The 24,436-nt window shown below is 40.0% G+C and overlaps 1 protein-coding gene across 1 annotated transcript; it reads right to left on the bottom strand.

Annotated features, from left to right (window-relative positions):
* Nucleotides 1-601: 601 nt before the first annotated feature.
* WRNIP1 (WRN helicase interacting protein 1) lies at nucleotides 602-24,436 on the bottom strand. The gene is made up of 7 exons (XM_030445581.1): nucleotides 23,830-24,436; nucleotides 14,188-14,379; nucleotides 13,035-13,279; nucleotides 7,812-8,041; nucleotides 2,714-2,869; nucleotides 1,810-1,889; nucleotides 602-1,372 (listed from the first exon to the last, which is right to left on the bottom strand). The coding sequence occupies exons 1-7, from the start codon at nucleotides 24,361-24,363 to the stop codon at nucleotides 1,097-1,099; spliced, it is 1,713 nt and encodes a 570-aa protein (XP_030301441.1). The 5' UTR covers nucleotides 24,364-24,436; the 3' UTR covers nucleotides 602-1,096.

The following is a 24,436-nucleotide window of genomic DNA, read 5'->3' as shown; positions in this document are numbered from 1 at the left end:
AATGAAAAATCTTCTTTGCTAAATATCTGCTGTAATTTTCACCAAACATGTTCCTCTTCTGCTACCTAAGTTAGCACAGTTATTTGCTGTTTTAGCAATTGTTGCCTTTTCAGCTCACTGGACCACTGCACACTTAAGAAGGTCTGAGAAGAAAAATAATCATCACATAAGTGAAGGAATACTGTCAGCATCAGGGCATTGCTGGGACCATACATTCCACTTACTGAAATGTTCAGTCAACAGCAATTTCGGATGGGGGTATGCTTGCTGTAAGAAGAGGAAGCCAAACTCTCTTAACACCAAGAAGTCAATTTGTCTCTCCACTTTCCAATTCAAAGCTAATGGAATTCCTGAAGCACCACTGAAAACGTATCAGAGTGTTTCACTACCAGGAATCTCCCTTCCAAAAGCACTTCCCAAAATGTCATCACATAATAAAAATTTTAAGTCACACAACTTTAAAAACTAGCAACGTTCATCTGTTTTCATGATTATTTTATTTCCAAATTACTTAAACTTGCTCTGGAAAGTAGGGATGATAAAGGGGCCTCACACTTTCAAAATCACACTGGTGTCATAAGTGTATTTAAAGAAATTCACAGACATCACTCAACAGCTTTATTGGTTCAATAAATGATGTAGAAAATTAATCTCTGGAACATCGTAAGAACAAGAATTACACTGTAATTTTTTTTACTGTATTTTAGCAGAGAGAATACAATTTACTTTTTTTCCAGAAAATAAACATTCTCAGAATCTGAAATATATACTCATTTTAAAAAGTAGCATAATAATATTCCTTGCCTCACAGAAAGAGCCAGAAATACGAATCTCAGATTTCTTCTCCATTTTGTTTGAACCAGAGGGTGAGAGCACAATGCTGATAAATCCTACTTTTGTATTTCTACACTAACTGCAATGCTTTACAAAACACCTTCAGAATAACAGCAGTAAAACCAGGATAAAAAAGTATCTGAAAGGCTCAGTGGCTTAATACTCTCAACCACAATAATAGATGGCTGAAACTGTACAGGAAATTTCAAACCCAGTACAAATGTCTGAGTCATAAAATCAAACCCCATTCCAAGCACGGTGGTCACGTTTTTCGTTCCTTGAAGAAGTCTGTTCCTTTTAACTCTTCTGGTAGATAATCCTGCTCAACAGGTTCTTTGTATATGGGATTATATTTATAGCCTTTACCATAGCCTAAGTTCTTCATGAGCCTTGTTGGGGCATTTCTCAGATGCAGTGGAACGGGTGGCAGAGGTCCCGTGTGTGTTCTCAGGCATTCCTTGACATTGCCATATGCTCTGTACACCTCTATAGACTTTGGTGCTCTAGCAAAGTATACTACACATTGTGCTAGAATGACCTGGAAACAGAAGAAGGGAAAATGTTAAATGACTGCTTCTAGGCTCTTTGGGAAAGGGTCAATTATTCAAATTGTTTGTGTAGAATGACAGGAATTAAATTTTTAAATTAATATTATTATTTAACAAAACAGGTCTTCCTGATTTTCCCTATTAGAAAGGAACAGCTTCTTTAGAATATCAGAATATATTATTTTCTTTTTAACAACGAGGAAAAAATTATAGGAAAATTATGTTAGTTCACATACCAGATTTTAACAATAAATATGGAGTAAATTGTATTTCAAACTACTCTCACTTTCAAAGAAGGGGTGTGCAGAATGAACAAGTAACTAAATTTGTCTTGTCCTAGCAATCTCCATTTCTTATTATAATTACAGGTAAGTTTTACAGTTTGCAGCACTTTCAAATCAGCACTTCAAATTAATGAAGCTTATACCTCACATTCTGGCATTCCAATAAAGTGACAGCCTTGATAAGCAGCAACTGCTTGTGTTAAAGCCAGAGGATCTGCCAGCCCTGCAAAAAGGGATCAGACAAAAGCAGGTTAAAGTCAGTTCACTTTACTTATTGTTTCTTTTATTTTTTTCCCCTCCTTTACATTGAAAGGTTATCTATGCACACTTCCAAACTGCTTCCTCAGATGCTGAAACTTCTGGTACAATACATTGCAGTACATAAGATACAGTCCCCCAGTGCACAGCATTCTCTCTTATCTCCTGCACAAAAGACAGTTTTAAATCATAGGTATTTTTCAGACTGAACCTGTTGCCACACGGTGGCAGCCTGAGCAGCAGCTGCAGTGTATAATTCACTTACTTCTTGGAAATGAAAAAGAAATGCAAAAATGCTTTTATGTAAACACAGCTTCCCTGGATCTCGTAACCCTTCACCCCTTATTTATGTGCATCTGTTACTCTGGGTAAGTTAAGAAGATGCCTTACAACTAGGAAGCCAGCTATGAAATCTGAGGTTTGAAAGTCAGGGTGGGCATTTACCTTCCAGAGTCATTAAAAAACCACACATCCCTATAATACACATTCTCTGTGACACAAATTTACTTGTGACCTACAATCAGAGTTTAAAAGAATCCATATTTAAAACACTGCTAAAATCTGACCTAAAAAATATTTGTTCCTCCTGCAACAGGCAATCATCACAATGACACCACACATAGGTCTCTGGCTGCATATACAAAGTTTTTGCTGGATATGAAGCACTCCAGTATTTTCTACCTATTTTGCATATAGCAGCTTTGGGGTTGTTTTTTCTCTAAAATTTTTGGAAACCAGAAGTTTGGCAGGTCTTCATTCAACATAGTATGAAATACTGCAAATACTGACCTATATCTTCACTTGCAAACCTCACCAGCCTCCTTGCCACATAGAGTGGATCCTCACCACCTTCAAGCATCCGAGCAAGCCAGTAAAGGGAAGCATTTTCATCTGAGCCTCTCATAGATTTATGCAGGGCAGAAATGCAATTGTAATGTTCTTCTCCTGTTTAGAATAGGGGAGAAGACATACACAGAGCTGTTAGGAGGAAATTACATGAAATGTATTTAAGGGAACAAAACATATTTTACTAGATCACAGCAGGTACACATAATCTGCTTTTCCAAGTACAAATGGTTATGGTGTTCATTAATCTCAACGTCTTCATGCTTTGCCACATGAATCGTTCCACAAACTTCATACGCATAACAGCAACTGCAGATGAAAAGCAGAGTGTTCTTTAAATAATGCAAGGCTGTTGGATTTGATACCTTATTAATGTTTAATATTAAAAAATACAGATATATTAAGCAGTTAGGAAGAACACTCCATATAAATATCTCTTAACTGTAAAGTATGAGGACTTACAAACCACTGACCACTGCACACAGCTCTGAGAAGGCAACAAGAATCAGAACAATTCAGTACTATTTTTATTACAGTACTGATATTTTAGAAAAAGAAATTTCACATCAACTAAAACTTAAAAATGGGAGGGTACAGTAAATCAAGTACCAGTTTGTCGTATTATACAGGGTAAAAAACAGAGACATTGCTGTGCATATACAATGATGGCACATCACACGATCTGGAGGAAACAGCATCACAGCACACAACTCTGGCAGACCCCCAGGAAATGCTGAGTTCAATTTTGAACTGCACTCCTAAGAAGGTCCTGAAAATCCCAAGAAAAACCCACAACAAAATCTGAAATGCCAGACTACTACAGGAGGAGGAAGACTGAATTTCAATGAATTTTAACAATAAAGTTTAATTAAGATTAGATATGGATTCCAAGGACAAACAAAGCCATTCCACATATCTTTTAAAACTACCGTTAAAAATAGAGGGTCAACATTACAAATCCTGAAATAGACCCTTCCTGCTTGCAGTTTTTCTCTGTGCAGTTGGTTTTGATTTACAGGCATCTTTTTTAAATGCGCACGTTGCTGCAATACTGTTGTTAAACTTTTCACATAATCTACTTTTTAAATTTTTTTTAAGTTCCTGGCATTCCTTGACTCGCAGCTAGATGTGAATTACAAAAGCAACTGGCTGCATGCTCAGCCATCTGTTAATATTTCTCTTCTTCCTACGGCTAAAAGGATTTACAGTCTGAGGGCCACGCCGTAACTCGCTGTTGCTCGTAGGCCCTCCAAAAGGAAAGGCCAAATGCATGAGTTTTAAAATCAAAGGCCTAATACTGCTGCAACTGGTCCTTTCACAGTGAGAAAGATCTCCACCTCCCGGGTCAGAATCTGGGTCTATCTCCCTGTGCTGCTGCTGATGCTGCAGTGTGGTTCTGTGGGGAATTCAGCACATGCACTGCCGGCACATGCGGGCAGGCAGACAGCTATTTTTGCTGGGACTTTACACAAAGAGCCCCGTGGCATGCAGTCACTGCTGGTGCCAACACAAACAGCGTGTCCCTGCTCTGTCACAACACTTGGGTTAGTAGCATCAGAAACCCAAGCAGCTGAACTTGCATCGTCCTCTTGGAAGAGGCGTCTCTTGGTCTCTCAAAAGTAAGGATGGTAGCCTTTAAATATCTCCAGAGGACACACTCGTCCACATTTTTATTTCTGGAGTGCTTCTTTACACTGTAAAGTGTCATACTTGGGGATACCAGCTGGGGAGGCAGAAGGAATTCAGCAGGTTGGAACGAGAGATACATACCTGCAGAGGACTCCAGAGTACGCAGGCTGAGAAAGGGGACAATTTTCTGCCTTTACCTCCTTCCTCACAAAGTTAATTGCAATAGTTAAGCACCAGACTTGGGAATTCTTCAGAAACACTGTACTTTAGATGCAGTTTCAATCAAAGACTAAGTATAGTTACATGCATTGGACAAAGAGGTTGAATGTTTCTTTTTTAAAAACAAAATTTGTTTCACATATTCTGACATATTCTATGTCAGTTACCAGAAGCAGTAGAAAAAAAAAGTTTTTCATATAGTTATTTAATAGTTCTATTTCTCAGTCTGCTTAGCAAACACAGAGATTTTGGCCTCATCAATTCAGCTGAGAGACAGGCACACGCTACTATATCTACCACTGCTGTCCTGCATCCAGGATATCTCTTGAAATCAAAACTCTAAACTGTTTTTGGAATCAAAATGCATTTGCTCTATGCAGTTTCCACAAAGGTAAATATCTTTCCAAAGAGAAACAAGATACTACATAAGAGGCTTTATGCAAGACAGAATTTCCCAGTGACTAGTGTATACATATGTGTAAATCTTGTTGACTTATACCCCTGAACTGTTTTATGTGTTCATGAAGAGTGTTCCAGCTAATTTAAGATGTTGATTTATGCCAAGTCCTATTGGTAGAAGACAGGGAAAAGGCCTCATTCACTAGCCATTATTAATATCTGGAGTTGTTAAGCAATCCCTGGTAACAAAGTAGTGAGTAGAAGTAAAATCACTGCTTGTCTCATATTTTCTGTCTTAACCAAAGTTAAACATCAACTGCTCATCGATGAAGGACAGAAAAAATCTTGGAAGATTGACTAGACCAACTGCATGGATAAAAAGACTTCTCAGTCTATTCCAGCAGAAAACAAAAAAGCTGGCAAAAAAACATTACATATTGAGATACCTTCTCTTTTATCTTCCAAAGAAGAGAAAGAAATAACCATGTTCCAGATTACAGAATAAATTAACTTCAGTTTAATACTTTCCCAGTCTTTACCATAACTAAAGTTGCCGCATAGACTGTGAGACAAAATATTGCAATTATTCTCATACTTATCTTTGATATTTGCTGTTATATCAGTATTACCAGAGAGACACAATACATAGGAAGAAAAGGAGACAATATAACTCTCTTAAAAATCTATTTGGTGCCCACCTGCAGTTAAACTTTAATCTTGTTGCTGCATCATTTTCTTCAAAAAACAACGTTTAAAAAAATGAAACTAAAAGCTAAAATATTACCAAATAGTTTTTTTCCTCCCATACTGCACAGGATGCAGGAGGCTGCTGGCAGCGAAATCTAACTAGATCTGTGTCTTTGTCCATAGGGCTAAAATGCATACATTATCTGCGCAATGATCTTGTCTTTATGTCTGCACACAGATCAGAACAACAGCTTAATGACTAGATTATATATAATTTCCTTCCTGGACTACTTGTTGAAAGCAAATACAAGAATGCCCAACTGCATATATTTGGTGAATTTTAAAAGTGATCAAAACTAAGTAATTATGTAAAATGAAAACCCTGTATTTAAACAACTCTAACTGAATACTGATCAATTAATTGGTGCTTTCAACAGGAACACACTACACTCAAATATACACTGCTTTTATCATGATTAGACAGCATCATGTCTGTCCACTTCATGAGGCTGAAGCACTTTATATAGAGGGATGCAGATTCTACCACCACAACTGTGACTCAAAAAGTGTAAGCTAAAACATGCAATAAAATATTTTTATTTATACTGCAGCTTCTATCCAGAAGCCCTTTGTTCATAAAAGAAGAGTTATCTCTACTGTGGACAAAAGTGGTGTGGACAAAGCTTCTTCTCCACAGAAGACAGAAATTTTGTAAAAGGCATATGCTTGGGCAAGCTGCTGCTACAATGGTATCTCTGGCAGGATCTCTGGCATTCATACAATCAAAAATTTCAAACGTTTTACCCATCACTGAAAATTTCTGACAAAAAAACCCCAACAAACCCAATACAATAAAGCACCCTCAGAGAAGGAGCTGACACATTTGGTGCAAGCCTCAGGAAAAGGCACTCTGTGCCATCTCTAACAGAGCAAATAGGTGTAGGAGGGAGGGGAGCAATTGACACAGCAAAGAGCTCTGCATGACAGCAGCCACAAGGCGACAGCAAACACATAAGGGACCCATCAGTGCAAGAAACTCACACCAGCCAACTGGCCAGTTCTCAACTTCCTCCTCATCCTGATTTGTTCCTGACACAGACCCCATAAAATTTTTCTTTTCCCTCTCCCTGCCTCGACTTCTCAGCTGCCATCATACCCACATCTGCCCAGATGACTTTTTCCCAACAAAAGGCCCTCATTTTCTCCTTGCAGCAAGAAGGCTGGAAGCAGGAATATATATTACAAACAACCTCGAGAAATCTCTCATCACAAGTTTTGAGTAATGACAGTATATCAAGCATATCAGATACAGTGGCAAAACAAAAATCAATTAATGCTCCAAACACTGCTTGGTATATATTTGTTTGACACTGTACCGCAGAGTGATTCAAGTATTGCTGAAGAACTAGCATATTCCTTTACATGCAGAGTAAACATGCACCCTACCTTTAACATTCACTCTCTCATTTGTAACTCTCTCACATAAGAAGTTATAGTGGCCAACTACTGCAATGCCAAACATTGCCAGGTCACAAACTTAGCACGAGTGGCTATCACATTAGGAAGCCTTAAATGCAATTAGATTTACATGACCTGCCATAAGCAAACTACAATAAAAAAAAGCAACTCTAAAATTAAAGCAAACCACTTATGTTTTCACATAACATACTGTTGTAAAAGTAAGCATTCCAAGAGTCCCAAAGGAGTAGAAGTGCAATTGAAGACTTCCAACCCTTCAAGAACAAATATCATCATTAAAATATATATTCTGTCTTTAAAATTGCAATACTCTTAAAAAAGATAAAATTCAAAAAATCTTAAAGAAAAAAAATTTTACCATGCAACATTTTACAGAGGAGCAAATGTGTCTGTCAGTTAAGCTACACTTCCTAAGTAAAAGGAAATCCTGTTTGGAAGAAATTTTTGCATGAGCCTGTAGACAAACTGTACAGAAACACTGTAGAGAAAAAGTAATTTTTTGGCTAAATCTCAGTACAACCACTGTTTCACCAGAGCAACTGGTATGAAAGGGGGAGAAGAAAAAGAAATTATATAGACTATCAGCTTTTGAGAATGCTGCATCCCAGGAGCTGTATGAAGTACTCACCTGCTCGGTCATAGAGGATGTGAGATCTCTGTAGCCCTTCCTTTACATGCTCTTCTGTTATCAGAATGCCATCTGTAGGACCACTTTTGGTAATATTCAAAGGAGTGGTCTTCCCCACTGCTAATCTGGCCTGAACTGCTAACTGAAGTCCATTCAGTCCAGTCCTTGCATCACCATCACAAAGGTAGGCTAGAGTATTGAGAGCTTTCTCCTCTATGTACACTGGAAACCTGCAACAAAATAACCATACACTGTTAGCCCCCATCATGCTCCTCACCTTGAGTATTATGCTAGAGATGGTCTTTTCTTACAAAGTTTCAGAGGCAGCTGCATTTAAGTATTGTTTGTTTATCATTTTGTCACAGGTAAGCATTCCAGACTTTGGGAAAACTTTGTGGCATCCAACCCCTCCTCCTCCTGCCCTAATGTATGTTAAATACAAAATTGCACATGAAACCAGTAGGCCATGAGCTCTCAACTTAGCCCCCTTTCTTCTCATCTCATTAAGTTCAATTGAAACTAGATTAGGGCTATGCTAGAGTACAATTCTGGCATAGTCAGCTGGCCTTTTACAAGCTTTTACTCCATCAGCATTTCATAGTTAGCACTTCAAATTCCTTGTTGGAAAGACAATGAAAGGGAAATGAAAGGCAGAAAGCTATCCAAACACACATGAGAGAATGTAGTGAAATATGAAGTAAGTAACATGAGGTTTTAAACTAACTACCAGCAGAAAGAGCTGTTACCAGGTGTTCTTTTGAAAGTAGCAACTGGAAGGACTGTATGTTTCAATTGTAAAGCATATATGCATTCTACACTCTTGTTTTTTTTTAAAGAGAAGGTTTCACCTGCAAGGACTAAGCTGTCTGCACAGTATAATAGCACACACTTGAGGCTTCCTCACACCAATATCCACAACTGCACTAAGCAACTGCAAGTGGAGAGAAAGTGGTGAGAGCACTAAAAGGCAGCTCCTATGTTGTAAGAAGCTCTGTCTGTCCCAAACAAAGTTGAGGCCTCAGACCCCTTTTGCCTTTTATTAGCTAATGAGAAGCTGGTCAAGAAAGCTGAGTTGTAATTCTGCCTCTTCAGTTTCACTGTAGGACTCAAAGTGCCCCATTGACTCTACACAAGCAATTACTATTACAGGAACATGCACAATGAAGTACAGAAAATATGGTCACAGACAAAGGTCTTGTCCACTTCCATGGTGAAGTTCAAGCTACAACACAGGTAATGGAAATTCCATGGCAAATAACATACTGTGTATTAAGCTGAGCCAGTCCATGTCTACAACAGTAACATGACATCCAGAATAGGAACAAATGGAGATTTCCACATACTGCTGTTCCTACAGAGAACACTCTGAGAATCACTCATTGCAAATAATACAGTGCTTCCCTGCTCCATCATCTCTGCTCCATTCACACTCATTTTTTCAAACCAATACTTTATACAGAGAATAACTAAATTCAGTTATTTTTTCTGAGGAATTAAAATCTTAAATTCCATTTTTTGGGTGATTTAATGGATGATTCACTAGGCAGGGCCTTAATTTCAAAATAAGGTTGACAATTTCAATACCTTTGGCTTCTGAAAGACACTCACTGTATTTACATTTTTAAGCACATTCTGTCTTCAGAAGCTCAAGTGCCCTACACCCTTCCACTTCACCCACTTTCCGCACACCCTAAAACTGCAAGACAGAATAACTCTCATGCTTTCTGACCACTTCCCAAGCTCCTGATCCTCTTGCAGATGGGCAATCTCATGTATTTTTCACTCTCCAAAATTAACACTGAACACCCACTGGATGCCAGTGCTCAATGTTGTTATCTTGTAACTGATGATACTTGGAAACAAAAACATAAACAAGCCAAAAAGGACACCCAGGGATCCATCACTCACTGAGCTAAAGGTGATACACTATCTTAAGGAATGGAAAACTACCACTACAGGATAATAAATCCTTCTTCCAACTCCTCATCTGCATACCCTCAAGACAGTCTGTACCAAGAGCCAAAACAAAACATAACTGGATGTGGAAAGAAGCATAAAACGTGTACAACACCATGGGGGTTGATCCAATGACAAGAGGGTGTAAGCCATATCAGAGAGTAAACACAAGAGAAAGTCCAAGCAAGCAGAACTTACACGATGAAAGATTTAAAAATAATTGACCAGAATATCAGATAAAGAACCTAGTACTTCTTGCACATATAAATCACTCTTACTTTCTTGGTGCAACTTTCTTTCTTCATCACTCCTTGACAAATGGCAACACTTTTACAGGAAAATACAGTTATTCATCTGAAAAACTACACTATGATATGCACGGCTCACTGCCTCACAGCATTGTTTTTCAATGCTACCTCTCATCCCAGCAACTCTGTTTTCCTGCAAGGAAAACAGCTCAATGTTCCAAAAAGGGAATAATTTTCAAAAAAGTATTGAACACTGAATGCCCAAAGGAGGCCAATCTTCAACACTGTGATTTACAAACCAGTGAATTCAAAACCTGTCAGTACTTGTAATACAGTCACTAACAAGCTGAATGGGATGATGCCCAGGCTTGCCAACAGGAAACTGGGGATCCTTTCATTTCCCTCAGCTGTGCGCCTTCTGTGCTAACTTCAAATACATTAATCTACCATCCAGTTTACTCTGACTTCAATTACAAGTCTGAATGCCTGCAGGCAGCCATTGAATGATAAAATAAAAAATACAAGAAAATAACAATTTTATTTCCTCCATCACTGACACAGTACAAATGGAGTTTATCAGTGTATACCTGGAACAGTTTGTGCTATTACTGAGACATTGTAAACTGCACAAAGCACAAAAATAGCTTCAGCAATATAAAGCATCTTGAAGACTGACTTCTTACTTTTCTTCTTCATGGGTATGTTTCTTCCTTTCATATTCCCTGGTCTTCCAGCTTCATTTATTGAAGGTTTTAAGAGGCACAATTTGATAGCAATAAAGTTTATGACAGTCTGTGCTTTGTGTTATATTGTCATAAACTGACTGTTGAAGCTTTACGAGTGTGATGGTGTAAAAAAGAAAAAGATATCAAAGTAGACAACATGTCCTGCTAGTTCTATTTCAGCTTTACAGCAAGTGAAGGCCACAGAAGGATGAGAGAGAAGCCAGGTGACCTAACCTTATCAGAAACCTGCAGGAATAGTGGAAGCAAGATTAAAAAAAAAAAAAAAGTCATCAAGAAAATTTAAGGAAACAAAGTTTGGTAGAGCACGCTGATCATCTGATAAACTGATGCCAAGCAGCACATACAGGACTCCATACTACATTTCTGTGGTTTGGGAAAGGAGGCTTACAATGGGAATTAAATCCAAAATTCAATACACACCACATTTCTTCTGCCTAGATCTCTGCAACGTTTTCAAAGTGGCCATGACCCACATTTGGGAACATGCTGCCTTACAGCTCTTTTTCCAACTATGGAACAAATGTGAGCACAGTGAACAACCAATTCAACTGTAATTAGCAACTTTCATTTATCCCTCAAGACAGCATGAACACTGTTACCTGCCTGCATCTAATGACAGCCCTGCTTCAGAGAGGCAGGGAGGTGAAGAGAAAAAAGATGAGACACAGCTGTTCCAGGACAGCAGCAGGTGGAGAGGAAATGAAGAAGCAGAAATGGTATGGACAGTGCAGAAAGAAGAAGGAATTAACAAGGAGTCCAAAATTGGAACCATAGTAAGTGCCAGGATGGCTGATAAAAAAAACAAACTCAACAGCACCAGTATAGATCAACTACAGACCAGAAGCCCAGAAGCAGGTAGTAGAAGGAAAGACAAGAAAGACTTAACACACAACTGCAACAAACACTCGAATTCTGAACCCCATTTTTATTTCCAAAAGTTTGGCTCCCACATTAGCTATTGGAGTGGAGCCCTCTCTCTCTATGGACAGATTTCTGAAACTGTGCTAGTCTGTCAGTCTGTCTGCCAGACTTCTTCAGTTTGATGAAGCACCACCATTCTGTTTAAATCATCCACAGCTAACAGAAGGTTACGGACACAGAGTCCAGAGAAACCCAAACCCAAACAACTGCAGCTGAAACTATGCCTTGTACTTTAATCCTGTACAGAAAGGAAACACTCTGAACCCCAGTCAAGGGTGTAGCCACAACCACAGCTGTGACATTACATTAAGGCTGACATGCAGTACTGCCTTCTTGTCTAAAATTCACATTACCACAATATGTAAAAGCTACAAATGAGTAAACCATGAGGCAGGGTATCCTAAAAATAAAAAGGTAATAGCTTTCCTTCCCTGTCCTGACATCAGCATTTAGGTTAGTGGTTCTCATTGTTCATATTCTGTGATAAAGCTGAAGGACAAAGTGGATTCCCTCTCACTTATTTCATAGAGTACCATCCCAATTACCATGTCAATAAATTACTAGGACTACATACAAGCATCAACACAAAAGAATTCTGATAACTTGCATGAAAGTAGTGCCATACTAAAGGTTACTCTTATTTGCCAGGTAGCCATTTCAGAAGGCAGATAACACTCCTTATGGAGAGATCTGGACCTAATTTTTTCCCAAATGTTCCCTGTTTGGCTGGGACAACAGAGAGGACAGAAAAACAAAAGTCTATCTTGAAACAATCTTTTAACACCTCAGAACAACATTCCCCTCTCCCCACAGCATACTATAAAACATACTGCAGCACTTGTTCTGCAACTAAAGCACAGCGGTATCCTCTCTGGTTTTAATAAAAAAAAATTCTCAGAAAACAACAAACTTTTGTCTGGCACTTCAAAACCAATTAAGGAGGGGATGCTCCATCGACCACTTAATGGTAACACGATGCTTTTACAACCAGTAGCGAAAGTAACACACATTAGGACATGATCAAGACTCAGTTACAGGCTTTCACAGCAAATCCTCAGAGCAGAATGGATTTAAATATCCTGGGAGGGTGAGTCAGGAACTGCAGATACAAGTATAAAACTCTCTCCTAATCCAGACACTGAGATTGTTTTGGATAGGGAGAGCCAGTGCTTTGAATTCTCTCTCTCTCCTGTCACCCCCCAACCCTGCCATATGCTGCCACTTCTTTTCTTTACTATCAGAAGTGGCTAGGGTTTCTCTTCCCACCCCCCAACTGCTTCGTTCTCTCCCTGGCAGGCAGTCAATTCCCCAGGCTGTGTGTGTTAACACCCTGCAGCCCATAAAGTACTCACTCTGAGCTCTGGCTGCTGCTGCCAGTTGCAGAGCTGCTGTCCTTCTCACACTGGCCCAAAACCTGGACCCCTAAGGACCTGACGGCCCGCATCAGAATCACTTCCATTGCCTCAGCTGAGAGCTTCTCCAGGACAATCACCCGGCATCGGCTCAGAAGAGCGGCGTTGACTTGGAAGGAAGGGTTTTCTGTGGTGGCTCCTATCAGGGTCACTGTCCCACACTCGACGTGAGGAAGAAAAGTATCCTGAGGATGGGAGGGAAGCAGAAAAAGCTGATTTCTATCAATGACAACCTGAAACATTCCATGTGAGTAGGCTACATTTTTTGTCTTGTGAGTCTTTGGGTACCTGGTTGGTATTACAAATAACCTGAGTGACAAGGAAGCTCATCTGCTCAGCTACCTGAAGGATTTGATTTGATACACACAGCACATTACGGGCTGTTCAACTTAGTAACTTGTGCTTGTACTGAGAATGGACCTACTAGCTGAAAAGAAATAGTGACAAAAATCCTCAAATTTTTAGTTTATTTATGTGACTTTGGTCTCTTGTTTGCCAAACATAAGATATAATGAAAATGCCTTATCAAATATAACACAAAGTGAAGGTAATTCTAAATACTCTTTGAACCAAAATTTAGGGTATATTACCCCACCTAAGGGTGGCACAGAAAACTATAGATTAGAGAAGGGTACAGAATTCAAACTTTCTATGTTTGGCTGTGGTGTTGCTTGTTTTTTGTTTTTTTTTATAGTACTTTGGTCTCTTTTCTCAGAGAGAACAACATTAAAACAAACATTCTAGGCACATCCACAATTCAGACCTTTTTAAAGGTAATTCTGAACGCTATCCCTAGGGAGGAGGCTGAAAGGAAGATATGTACAGAAAACATTACTTGCATGACTTTGCAGGGATAAAATTTCAGAAAATGTCACATAAATCCCAGTACATAAGTCAACCTTTATATCAAATCTTTGAATCCCAATAATTAAACACTGGTTGGAAGTTAGTTATGAGTTTTAATGTTTATGCTTCTCCCTAATTCATCTACTAAAAACATTAACATTAAAATCAGAAGCCCTAAGTAAGCTATCATCTTAATGCAAAGTGGAAAATTTTACAGAAGTGCTGACATAGTGGCATAGTATAATACCTGCTGAGATTTATTGAAACGATGGATCTCATCAATAAAGAGGATGGTTTTTCTCTTAAAGAGTCTTTTTTCATTCTGGGCTTGGCTGATGACATCTCGAACATCATTTGTCTTGGCACTTGTGGCTGACAGTGTCACAAACCTCGTGCCATTCTTTTTGCTGCTGTTGGCTATGATGTGTGCAAGTGTAGTCTGAAACAGCAACAGGAGAAAGCTTTTTTAACATAATTTTGGACATGGAAAGTACTAATTTGAAGGAAATACTTAAAGAACAAAGCAATATATCCTGGACACATGGGCAGCGATGACAGTTGAGAGAATAAGGTATTTTAGTTCATGTTACTCTAGCACACAGAAGACTTAAAAACTTCCTGCTAGAGGTATCTGCCAATTCCACTGCTGTATTTCCAGTGCCTGCATTTTTACTTACCGCACTTACTCAGCTGCAATACTGAAAAGGCCAGCAATGACAGCTGTCTACTTTGCCACAGAAGAAAAAAATCTTTGCCAAAATAAATTTCTGTCACAGAAGACAGACACGCTGACTGCTATTTCAGTGCGCAGTTATTTTGTTGAGTATTTTAATGTATAAAGAGCTGGGCTACCCTAAGACACCTGCAGAAGAGTTTATAGGGCAATCACATTAGAGAAATGCAAAGCTACAATGCTGTTGATTAAATCTTCTCTATCTCCACTGCACATACAAATGAAATTAATCAGAAAGCAGTTCTCTACTAAAGCACAACAATGTTAGCAATGAATAATTTTATGCATACTCAAGCAAATGTAACTCTTTACATCTAAGCAGTCAGCAGTAATTAAGTGCTGGCGGAGGGAAGGAAAATTCAGCTGACTGAACAAACTGTTTGCTGGTTTTAGTGAGCAGGTATGTTGTTATTCTTTCCTTACTGAAAACTCCTTCACTGAGCTTACCAAAGCACTGAAGCCACTTACAGTACTACCTCCCAGACAGACTCATCACACCTGAACACATCACAGGCATAATTTTCCATTTTTCCTTCACAATCCTTAGCAAAGGCAGATGTCTCTGCATGTCCCAAGCAGAGTGGGACATGTTTTCAAGTATCTCTAGAGAAAACCAGATGCATCTTCCGTTGAGCTCACTCTTCTATTAAAGAAGGAGCCTGAGGAGACTGAAGACAGGAGAGCCTCAGCAGCTGAGAAGCAGGACAGGTGCTGACACAACCACTTCAGAAGATGTTCCAAGTACTGAGGTTAATGCAGCAGGTGCTGCCAACCTGATCCTCTTGCAAGAAGGTTGAAGAAGAAAAAATCTACCAACAGCTACCAGTGGAGTTGGCAGGACCTCTTTCACTGCCCTACCAGGACTGCTCTGTCTCTATTCTATACCTCTGAAATGGCAACCAGCCCAAGACGGGTAAGGGGAGGCTAAAGGTGAGGATGTATCACTATTTATTCTTGCTTTAGGTTTAGTAAAGTCTTGCTGATTGCCTTCAGAAGAGGTATAATTTCACTTCCTGCTACACAACTCTCATCCCCTCAAGCTCAAAGCACCAGCCAGACCATTTCCCTCCTTGGATTGCTGCAGAAGAAGACTGGCAAGACATGCCAGAAAGCACTCTCAGGAAAGCCTGAAAGATGAACAGGGAAATAATAATAATTAAAAAAAGTTGAAACTTAAACTATCTTTGACACTCAGCTAAGAAAATAAAACCAAACAAATAAAAGGCCTCGATTCAGAATGTGCCTTTAAAGTATGTACCCAGGCCTTAAAAATCACCGAAAGCATAGAAACTGCCAGTACATGAAATCTGAGAATGAAAAGGGAAGAACATACCTCTTCCTTCTCTAAAAGCAGCAGTGGTGAGAGAGGGAACAATAACAATGGGGAAAAAATACCAAGTGGGTATTCTTCTGTCTCATACTGCATCCTGGTACTCACAGAGGTGAAGAGACTCGTTATGGTCAGTGTAAGTCTAAGAACATGGCTAAATTGATGCATTAGAAGACTGCAGAGATCACTACTATTCTACACCCAGGGAGAGAACTTTTATCTTTCAATCAATTATACCCTGTAGTGAATAGGAGGAAGTCAAAGATGCCACATTTTTTGCAAGTAGTAAATACTACTAAAGAAAATTATACTCATTAGCCAAAAAGAGAAGGAATTACTGTATTTTTCTGTCAGTCAGATCTTTCATACAATCTTTAGATAGACAGTAGTTGTTTAAAAAAAAAAAAAAAAAAAAAAAAAAAAAAAAAAAAAAAGAAGCAGAGACCAAGAATCTACTTGAAATGAAAACTGCCACACAGTTCTCAGCTAGCATGTGCCTCTTCTGCTTTGCCAATTTCTGGATCAACAAAAGTTGCAATAAGAACATACACCACATTTCAAAAGCAGTGCTGGATCTGGACTGGTATGTTCACAAACTCTTCCTTCTCTTTTGCACAATCAATCATTTAAAATGTCAAACTGCCCATCAAGTACAGGTTGAAATTTCCCCATTCTTCTGAAAGCCTTTTATTTCCCACTAGCTCAATTTTTAATGCTGCCTTTTCTCATACCATCTCAAGAAAAAAAATAAGGAAATGGTAATATTGTTTTCTTCCCCTTTCCTACTATCAGGTTACAACCTAGGGAACATGTATGTCAGTAGAGACTTTAGCAGGTACTAGCACTGAGGAACTGAAACCAGCATGCTAAACCCTTAGTTTCTCTCACTAGCTTAATGGGCAATGTATTTGAGGGATAAGAAAAAAATTAAAAATCTGAAATGGAATAAGGAAGAAGAAAACACACAGAATAGCTTTCATTATCTGAAAAAAAAATGAAGTAAGCTTGATTGTTATATTAGGGAAAAAAGTCTTTTAAAATAGTGATGTTGCCATTTATTATGAATAAATACGTATGTATCAGAATCTGCATAACCAGCAAGAAGAGGAAATATAGACAATTTGTTATTCTACTTTTATTCTTGCATGTTTCTTCTCTAGATTACTTTTTTCCTTTATGGGGAGGAACAGAAGTAACGTTTCCTGTAAATTAAGTGGTATTGATATCAGTGAGAACATGAGTGATGCTCAAAGATAACTTTTTGCTAACTTCACTCAAAATTACACCTTACAAAGCTCAGTGTAACACCCTTGCCTCTTTCAGAAATCATCCTCAGTTCTCTTCCATTATCCCAACAAACTATCCAACCCAACCTTGCCTCCATAATCTCAACCATTATGCTGAAAATTGCAAGACCTTACTGACTTACCTGTTTAGACAGGCTGAAGAAGCCCCATCACGAGCAGTTATTCTGAAATATGTGGAATCATATCCACAAGGGACTGGTAAGTGACACTTCCAACTTGAACCCATGGTCACTTATTTCCAGATCAATTATTACCCAACGAACAAATACTTAACTACTGAATCTCTCCTCCATCATCCTGGAACTGTCTTCATGTCAGCACAAATAAGAATTTCATTTCCTAAAGGCTACAAGCATCTGAAATTGAAAAAACCTGCCTATCAACCCAGCAAACACCAACCAAAACAAACAAGCCTGCTCCCAGGAACTATGCTATTTTGTCTTTCAGTTTTTCACATCAATTTTTATGAATTAAAAGCACCCCCAGTTTCAAGCACACTTCTCAATGTCAGAGCAGATAAATCAATCAGATTTGCTGGTTTGGTTAGTAGGATGTTTGTACTAGGAGCCCAGAATTTTCTGTAAATCTACAGGCTTCCTTAAGTGGGCAAATCTCTTTGAATATAACTTATTTCCCTTTTCTCTGTGCTGGCAACAGTTAAAGCAATCTCATTCCCATGGCTCAAAAAAATAGTAAAAAGCAAGTCCAAATTAATCCATCAGCATAAAAATGCTGATGTTCGATGGCTGACATGACTTGCTTAGAAGTAATGTGGCCTTTTCATTTTTGCAACTCTTTATCAGGCCATTAAACTATGCCCACTGCATCAGCTCACCAAGGCCCTCTCCACAACTGAAGTAGCACAGCCTAGCTCTCTTTAGAAAATGTAATTTAAAAAAAAAAAAAAAAAAAAAAGGATTAGCCTAGATGGTCAGATCATACTCAAGAAGACTCCAGGACTCCAGTCAGGAGGTTGACTGTGAAACTTCAGGTCATTCTTCCCTCACTTTTGTGGAAGATCAGGTAGACTTTTTTCTTAGGGATTCATGGAGACTTTCTTTACTCATATTTAAAATGTATAAATTTAGCAAAAGCTACTGTAGATGTCAGTCACAGAAAACACATGGTCTCTCAGGTTACATCTACACTGTTCTGCAGTCATGCCACGACAGTTGTTCTATTCAAGCCTCACAGCCCTTCCTGCCTCTTGCAGCCTTTTCACAAGGAGCTGACATTCATACTACACTTCATGGGAGCACAGAGCAGCACACTGATGTGAGACCCCTCCATGCACCTGGATGGGCCCTTCCAACATGCATGCTTCTCCTGGCAAGTCAGGAAGGTTATGAATGGATTCCTAGGCCATGTTTGGGTGATCAAAGCAGATCTGCCACACATCTGTGCAAGGGTACAGACTGCAGTGCAGCATCGATTGCTCCTGAGCAAGGATTATCCATTTGGCATCTAGAGGCTTTTACTGGCTTGTTTCAGAGCAAACCATAATATGAATTATCTTTAAAGCAAGGATGACAAATGACTGATAGCCTGGTGCTAAACGCAAGCCTAGCATATCTATATATCTATATATATATAGATATATAGGGTCCAAATGACATTATCAGAGTTCAGAAATGGCGCCCTGATTTTTTTCTGCTGCCCTCTGATCATGAATTTCCCTGTATTTTCTCCTTCAGGATTTCCATGCCTTTGCTTACATGGGATTGGCATAAACAGCCTCTCTCCACCCTTGACCCTCTTGTTAAGGGGAGTAGGCAGCAGGGCCATGATGTGGTCGACAAGCAGTCAAGAATGGCCATGCTCTGTTGCACAGCCATGAGTGAGACACCAACATTGAGACCATCCTTGGATGCCAGCCAGGAGAGCAGTTCCCTGGGATGCAGATTAAAAACCTTGGGTCTGTCCCAGGTTCACTGCTGAGCCGAACTCAAGCTGCCACACTGTGTCACAGTCAATGAGTTAACTTGGATCTTAAGGATACTGTCAGGATAGCAGATGAACCTGGCTCAGGGACACTGTCTGTAGAGATGCAATCAAAAGTGGCCACAGCTGGCATTTATATAAGGGCAGATGCTATTCTTACCCATCTTGTTTGGTTCCTCACACCCCAAACAGCCCCCTGTGAGCCTACCGGAGGACTAAGGTGTCACTGAACAACATCATTTGCTTTACAGAATTTCCAGAATCCCAAGTCAGACCAAACAGAGGGAAGGTCACTGAGTAATGTTTACTGAGATGGAGCTGTGCTTCATTTGCTTCATCCAAATTTGTCTCCTTATATTCCAACTGCTTTACAAATACAACTGCATTTCCTTTTTCTAGAGAGACCTTGGAAGTTATTCCTGATTTAGACTGGCATAAGCGAAGTCAAGTGCAATGTATTCGAAGACTTCTGCCAGGCAACTGTAAAGACAAACCCACTTTTCAGAGTTGTTTGGGAAACCCATTTTCAGTTAAAAATCTCATGGTAGTCGATTAAAAGAACTCATTACTTCAAACAGTTCAAATCAGGCCTCAAAGAGAGTTTGAAATACACTCAAGTAATCAAATAGCCATTTAATGTAATCACTTGAATTACCAAAATAGAAAACCCTAGAGGGAACCAGTTATAAATATGCAGGTAGCAAAATAAGTAAGATAGACTTACTCTGCTTCAATGTGTCATATATTCAAAGTTTTGAATAAAAACAACAAAAAAAGAAACACAAAGGAATCCTAGAAATAAAATATAAAATTCAGTAAAGATTTGATGGAAACGTCAAAGACCACTTCCTGGGGTTTCTAACGTTTTGCACATATATCAACACGGCATATTTTACCTTTGTACTGGATTGCAGCTACAGACCCCAGAAAAGCAGCATTTTTTGTTTTATCTTTTGTAGGGAGTGGGTTCCAGACACTCACTGCCTACATTTTTTCTTGTGAAACAGCAAGCGTAAAAGGGAATGTTTACTGTACTTAAATACAGAATGTTCAGGTTTATAAGGCTCAAACCCTATCTGTGGCAGCAAAATTATTCAGTACTCAAATTACCCTGTTGTCCCCCCCACTAACTCTTTACTAAAATTGGTGTCCCATGACAGACAAGCAAAAATCTAAATCCCTGCATTAAGGCACCATAAATCACAGCACAGCTTACTCAGATTACAGTAGGATTCATACACGCTTTTAAAAATTTGCATAGTCAGAATGGACAAGCTAACCATTCCTAAGTTAATAACCATAACATCTCTTAGAGGTAGTGTTTCTTCTTCTGGCCTGTCTCTGGTCAGCTTCTTAAAAGCAGAAAACAGGATCTTGTGTTCAACACTTAGCAGTGACAAAAATAAAAACAAAGATTCAAAGTCTTTTCAGCTAGAGTACTTGGGTTTCCTAAGAAATGAGGATGACAAATTAAAAGCACAAAGATAATGTTTAATTAAAATAGGAAGATTCAATACTCAAAAGAAAATAAGCTTCCTGATTTTGTCTTCTCAATTTTCATTGTGGTTCCTTGAATATTCAAATGCAGATGAAGCTGAAATCAACCTGGGCAGAACAGTACAAAGCATGGTTTTTTTACTCAGGTCACTAGCTTGATTACTTTCATGATAAAAGTCTCCAGAAGTACTCTTGACCTCCTTCATGAAACACTGCATTCATTGCAGTTTAATAGCCAAGATTATTCTCTTTTTCCTTTGAAAAGGTCTGTTGAACTACTACTTATCATAAAGGTCCAGAATGACAAATTATACATAAATTAATTTGAAATTTGCCCCCAAGGATTAATTCTATCTCCACTTATTTTATCTTTCGGTTTTTTACTTAGTCCTGCTCTACCCATTCCCAAAGAAGTATCAGGTAGCGTGGCATTTGGCTGGAGAAATGAAGAAAGCATAGATAGGCTGCAATAGCCAGATTCCATGGGTAGCAGGAGTGTGAAGAGGTTTAAGGAGCCTATGACTATCTTACACAGCAGTTCTGATTTTAGATCAACATATCTAATTATACTCCTAGTCCTCCAATGTTAAGGGTATTCTTTGATGGGCAGAACATGGCACGTGAGCTTGTTACATTTGAAGCTACATAATGTACAATTACTTCCCATTATTTCCCACTGAAAGAGACTTCACTTGACAGAAGTTTTTGATAATCAGGTCCTGAGGCAGAGAGAATACTTACTTCTCCTTCACAAGATCTTCCAAGTTTCAAGCACTAAGCTACGTGATTCTTCACATAAAAAGAGAAACAGGCTTCCTTTGCACCTGTCCATTCTCTACCTGTTTCAAATTACTTCCTCATTAAATGTCTTGTTAGACATTCTTATATACATACAACTCAAATCGTGAGGCAGACAGGCAGACAGGCAACCACAGAACTATTTTTACATCTCTAGGGGGACTATTTTGCCTTGCATGTTAAATCTGTAAGGATAGGAATTTATTTAAAAATATCCAACTTAAGAGTAGAGCTTTCAGTCATTTACCTGAAACAGAGAACACGACTTATGGAGAAGAAGCCTCAAGATGAAACTACTCTAGCACCATCCTAGAAATACTGACAAGCAAGGGTGAATGGAAAAGCTCAACTTTTTTCATCAGGAACTTCTGAACCAGCCAAGAATAGATGGTCCAACAAGAGCTAGCTGAAAGAACATAGCCTCCAAACTGTTTGTTGATAAAGAATAGCCTGCAGAGGTGATCAAGTTTCCCAACAGCTTAAATACTAGGAGAGAGAAAAATGTAACAGACAAATTACTGAACTGTTACTTGACTGGGCAAAAGGCACAATCTTGAGGCAGGTCAGATGGCTGCTGAGCAGCAGAATTTGAGCTCTATGAGAAGCATGCTTATTAAGTATAACTCTGCATAAGGCATATAGATGAGTAGGTCATGAGAAAGAGAATTAAAGATATATTATTACAGGCACACAAGAGATCACCCCATTATTCAAAGGTGGTCTTAGTACCACAGAAGGCTTCTAAAGAACACCTGAAATACAAGCATAAGCTGTTACAAGCTCATTTTTGAAAAAGCTTCTCTAGGGGGACTATTTTATTCTCTAAGGGGACAAAAATCAAAGGCAAGAGTATGAATACATATAGAAGGCATTTCACCATGTTACTCATTCAGTAAGGTAGATTCCTTTAACTAAAGAATTTTCTTTCACTCTCTGCTTCAGTCCATCTACCCTCCCTTTACTGTTTTCAGAAATAGCCCTTCTTTGCCTCATCTCCACAGCTCTCTCATTTTCTGATATTACCTTGTCATTTTAAGGAACGTGGCAGTATTTAAGTTCACTAGCTGCATCTTTTCAAGTATATGCTATCCAGACTAAATACTGCTGCATCATAGCTAACTGTATTCATCTATCCATTATTCTCACTCCTGCTCTTAACTGTGATTAACTGGCATTATTCAAATACCATACATATCAAGTCTCTTTTTATCTTCAGTCATTCTGAGAAAACTGCTGACCTTAACTTCCCTGCTAGCATTAACTCATTGTTGTTCCTATCCCCTATTTCTCACATGTACTCACACATAAAATTAAGATGTTTGTACATATATATATATAAAACATGTAAAACCTAGTGTTGTGCACACATTAAAGTGACAGACATAACCATATCTTGCTTGTTTAACTTTGCCCCTGGGAAACCTGGAACACAGAGAAAAAAAGACAAAATGGAAGCCATGTCTTTCATTGTTCCCTCCTGACCACACCTGAGGCATTAATTTGGTCCTTCCCTCACTACACCTGTGGATCTCTTCACTTCTGTGGTGTAATCACAGTGCCTTCTGGGATTCACCATGGTCAGACCCTGGTACCTTAAGGAGGCATGGCAAGAGTGTGCAGCAGCCATTTCCTGCAAAGAGTGATCATTTTCAGAGGGTTTGTTTATAAAAGGGTATGTGGCCACCGGGCTATTAGCTCCCTCTCACACCTGAGCTGCATTACTTCAGGAGGCAGAATCTGAGGTAAAGCAAAAATTGCTACTAAAACTGCAGCAATTTACCAGAATTTAACCAGATTTCCTAGACATTTTCACAAACTGTGTTTTGCTATGGTTTCTAAACTTGTCTAAACTTGGGCTCTAGTTAAACCGATTTGGAATTTACCAAATGGAAATTGTGTGAAATAAACAAGGGCACGTGTAACCAAAGGGCAATCTACAGGGACTGGGGTTCTCTCTGGGAAGGAGAGCCACTTGTTTTATTCAGGAGGCAGGTTGTGCTTTTGCCGCCCAAAAGAAAATTTGCAGACATCCACCAGCATCACAGAAGCCGAGAAGACAGAAGGGAAAAAAGAAAAAAAAAAGCGAGTTTAGAAAAATAAACAGGTTCCACCCTCGGAAGTTCACCAGCCTCGAAAGGAACATGAAACAGAGAAAGGCCTGCACATCCAGCCCGGGCTGCACGGCATGAACCTCTGTTAGCTCGCTCACCGCCGCCCTCTTGGGCCCCGGGCTGGCGGGTCCAGGCGGGAGGTGCTGCGGCGGGGCCCAGCGGTGCCACTCACCTTGCCGCAGCCCGGTGGCCCCCAGAGGATGAGGGAAGGGATTTCGTGGGACTCCAGCAGGGACCGCAGGAGGGTCTGGGCTCCCAGCACCCGCTCCTGCCCCACGTAGTCCCCCAGCGTGTCAGGCCGCAGCTGCTCGGCCAGGGGCTTCCCCTCCAGCTTCTGCGCCAGGCTGGCCGCGCTGCTCGCCGCCGCTGAGCCTCCAACCTCCGGCCTCACGGCGGCCGCTTCCCGCTCTGCCCCGTTCCTCCTCCCGGGGACTCCCGGGCTCTGCCCGCCGCGGCCCTTGTGGAAGAGGGAGAAGACAGGGGTAGCAGCGGCCGGGACGGCGTCATCCCGCTCTGCCTCCGCCCGGCTGCCCGGCGAGGCTGCGGCGAGGCGCGGCCGTTTGGAGGGGGGCGACAAGCCCGGCTCCTCTCCCTCGCCCTCCCCGGCCTGCAAGCATCGGTCCAGGTGCGAGTTGATATGCGCGCCCGGCAGCTCCCGCAGGCACACGGGACACTGCACCAGGGGCTCGTCCCCGGCGCCCTCCATCGCCTCCCTCCGCCGGGAGGGACGAGCCGGGAGCGCAGGCGATGCCAGGCCGAGGCAGGAAGCGAGGCCGCCG

This window comes from Calypte anna, chromosome 2, assembly GCF_003957555.1.
Source record: "Calypte anna isolate BGI_N300 chromosome 2, bCalAnn1_v1.p, whole genome shotgun sequence".
Lineage (NCBI taxonomy): Eukaryota > Metazoa > Chordata > Aves > Apodiformes > Trochilidae > Calypte > Calypte anna.
This window is presented reverse-complemented; position numbering and strand designations above follow the sequence as displayed.

Bases quoted from the DNA above. Each gene is read 5' to 3' on its own strand.
- WRNIP1 (XM_030445581.1), bottom strand. From the start codon at position 24,363: ATGGAGGGCGCCGGGGACGAGCCCCTGGTGCAGTGTCCCGTGTGCCTG. The intron at 13,280-14,187 runs GTATTATACTAT...TCCCATCCTCAG, and splicing joins GTTTCAATAAATCTCAGCAG to GATACTTTTCTTCCTCACGT. The intron at 1,890-2,713 runs GTCAGTATTTGC...CCCTTTTTGCAG, and splicing joins GTTTGCAAGTGAAGATATAG to GGCTGGCAGATCCTCTGGCT.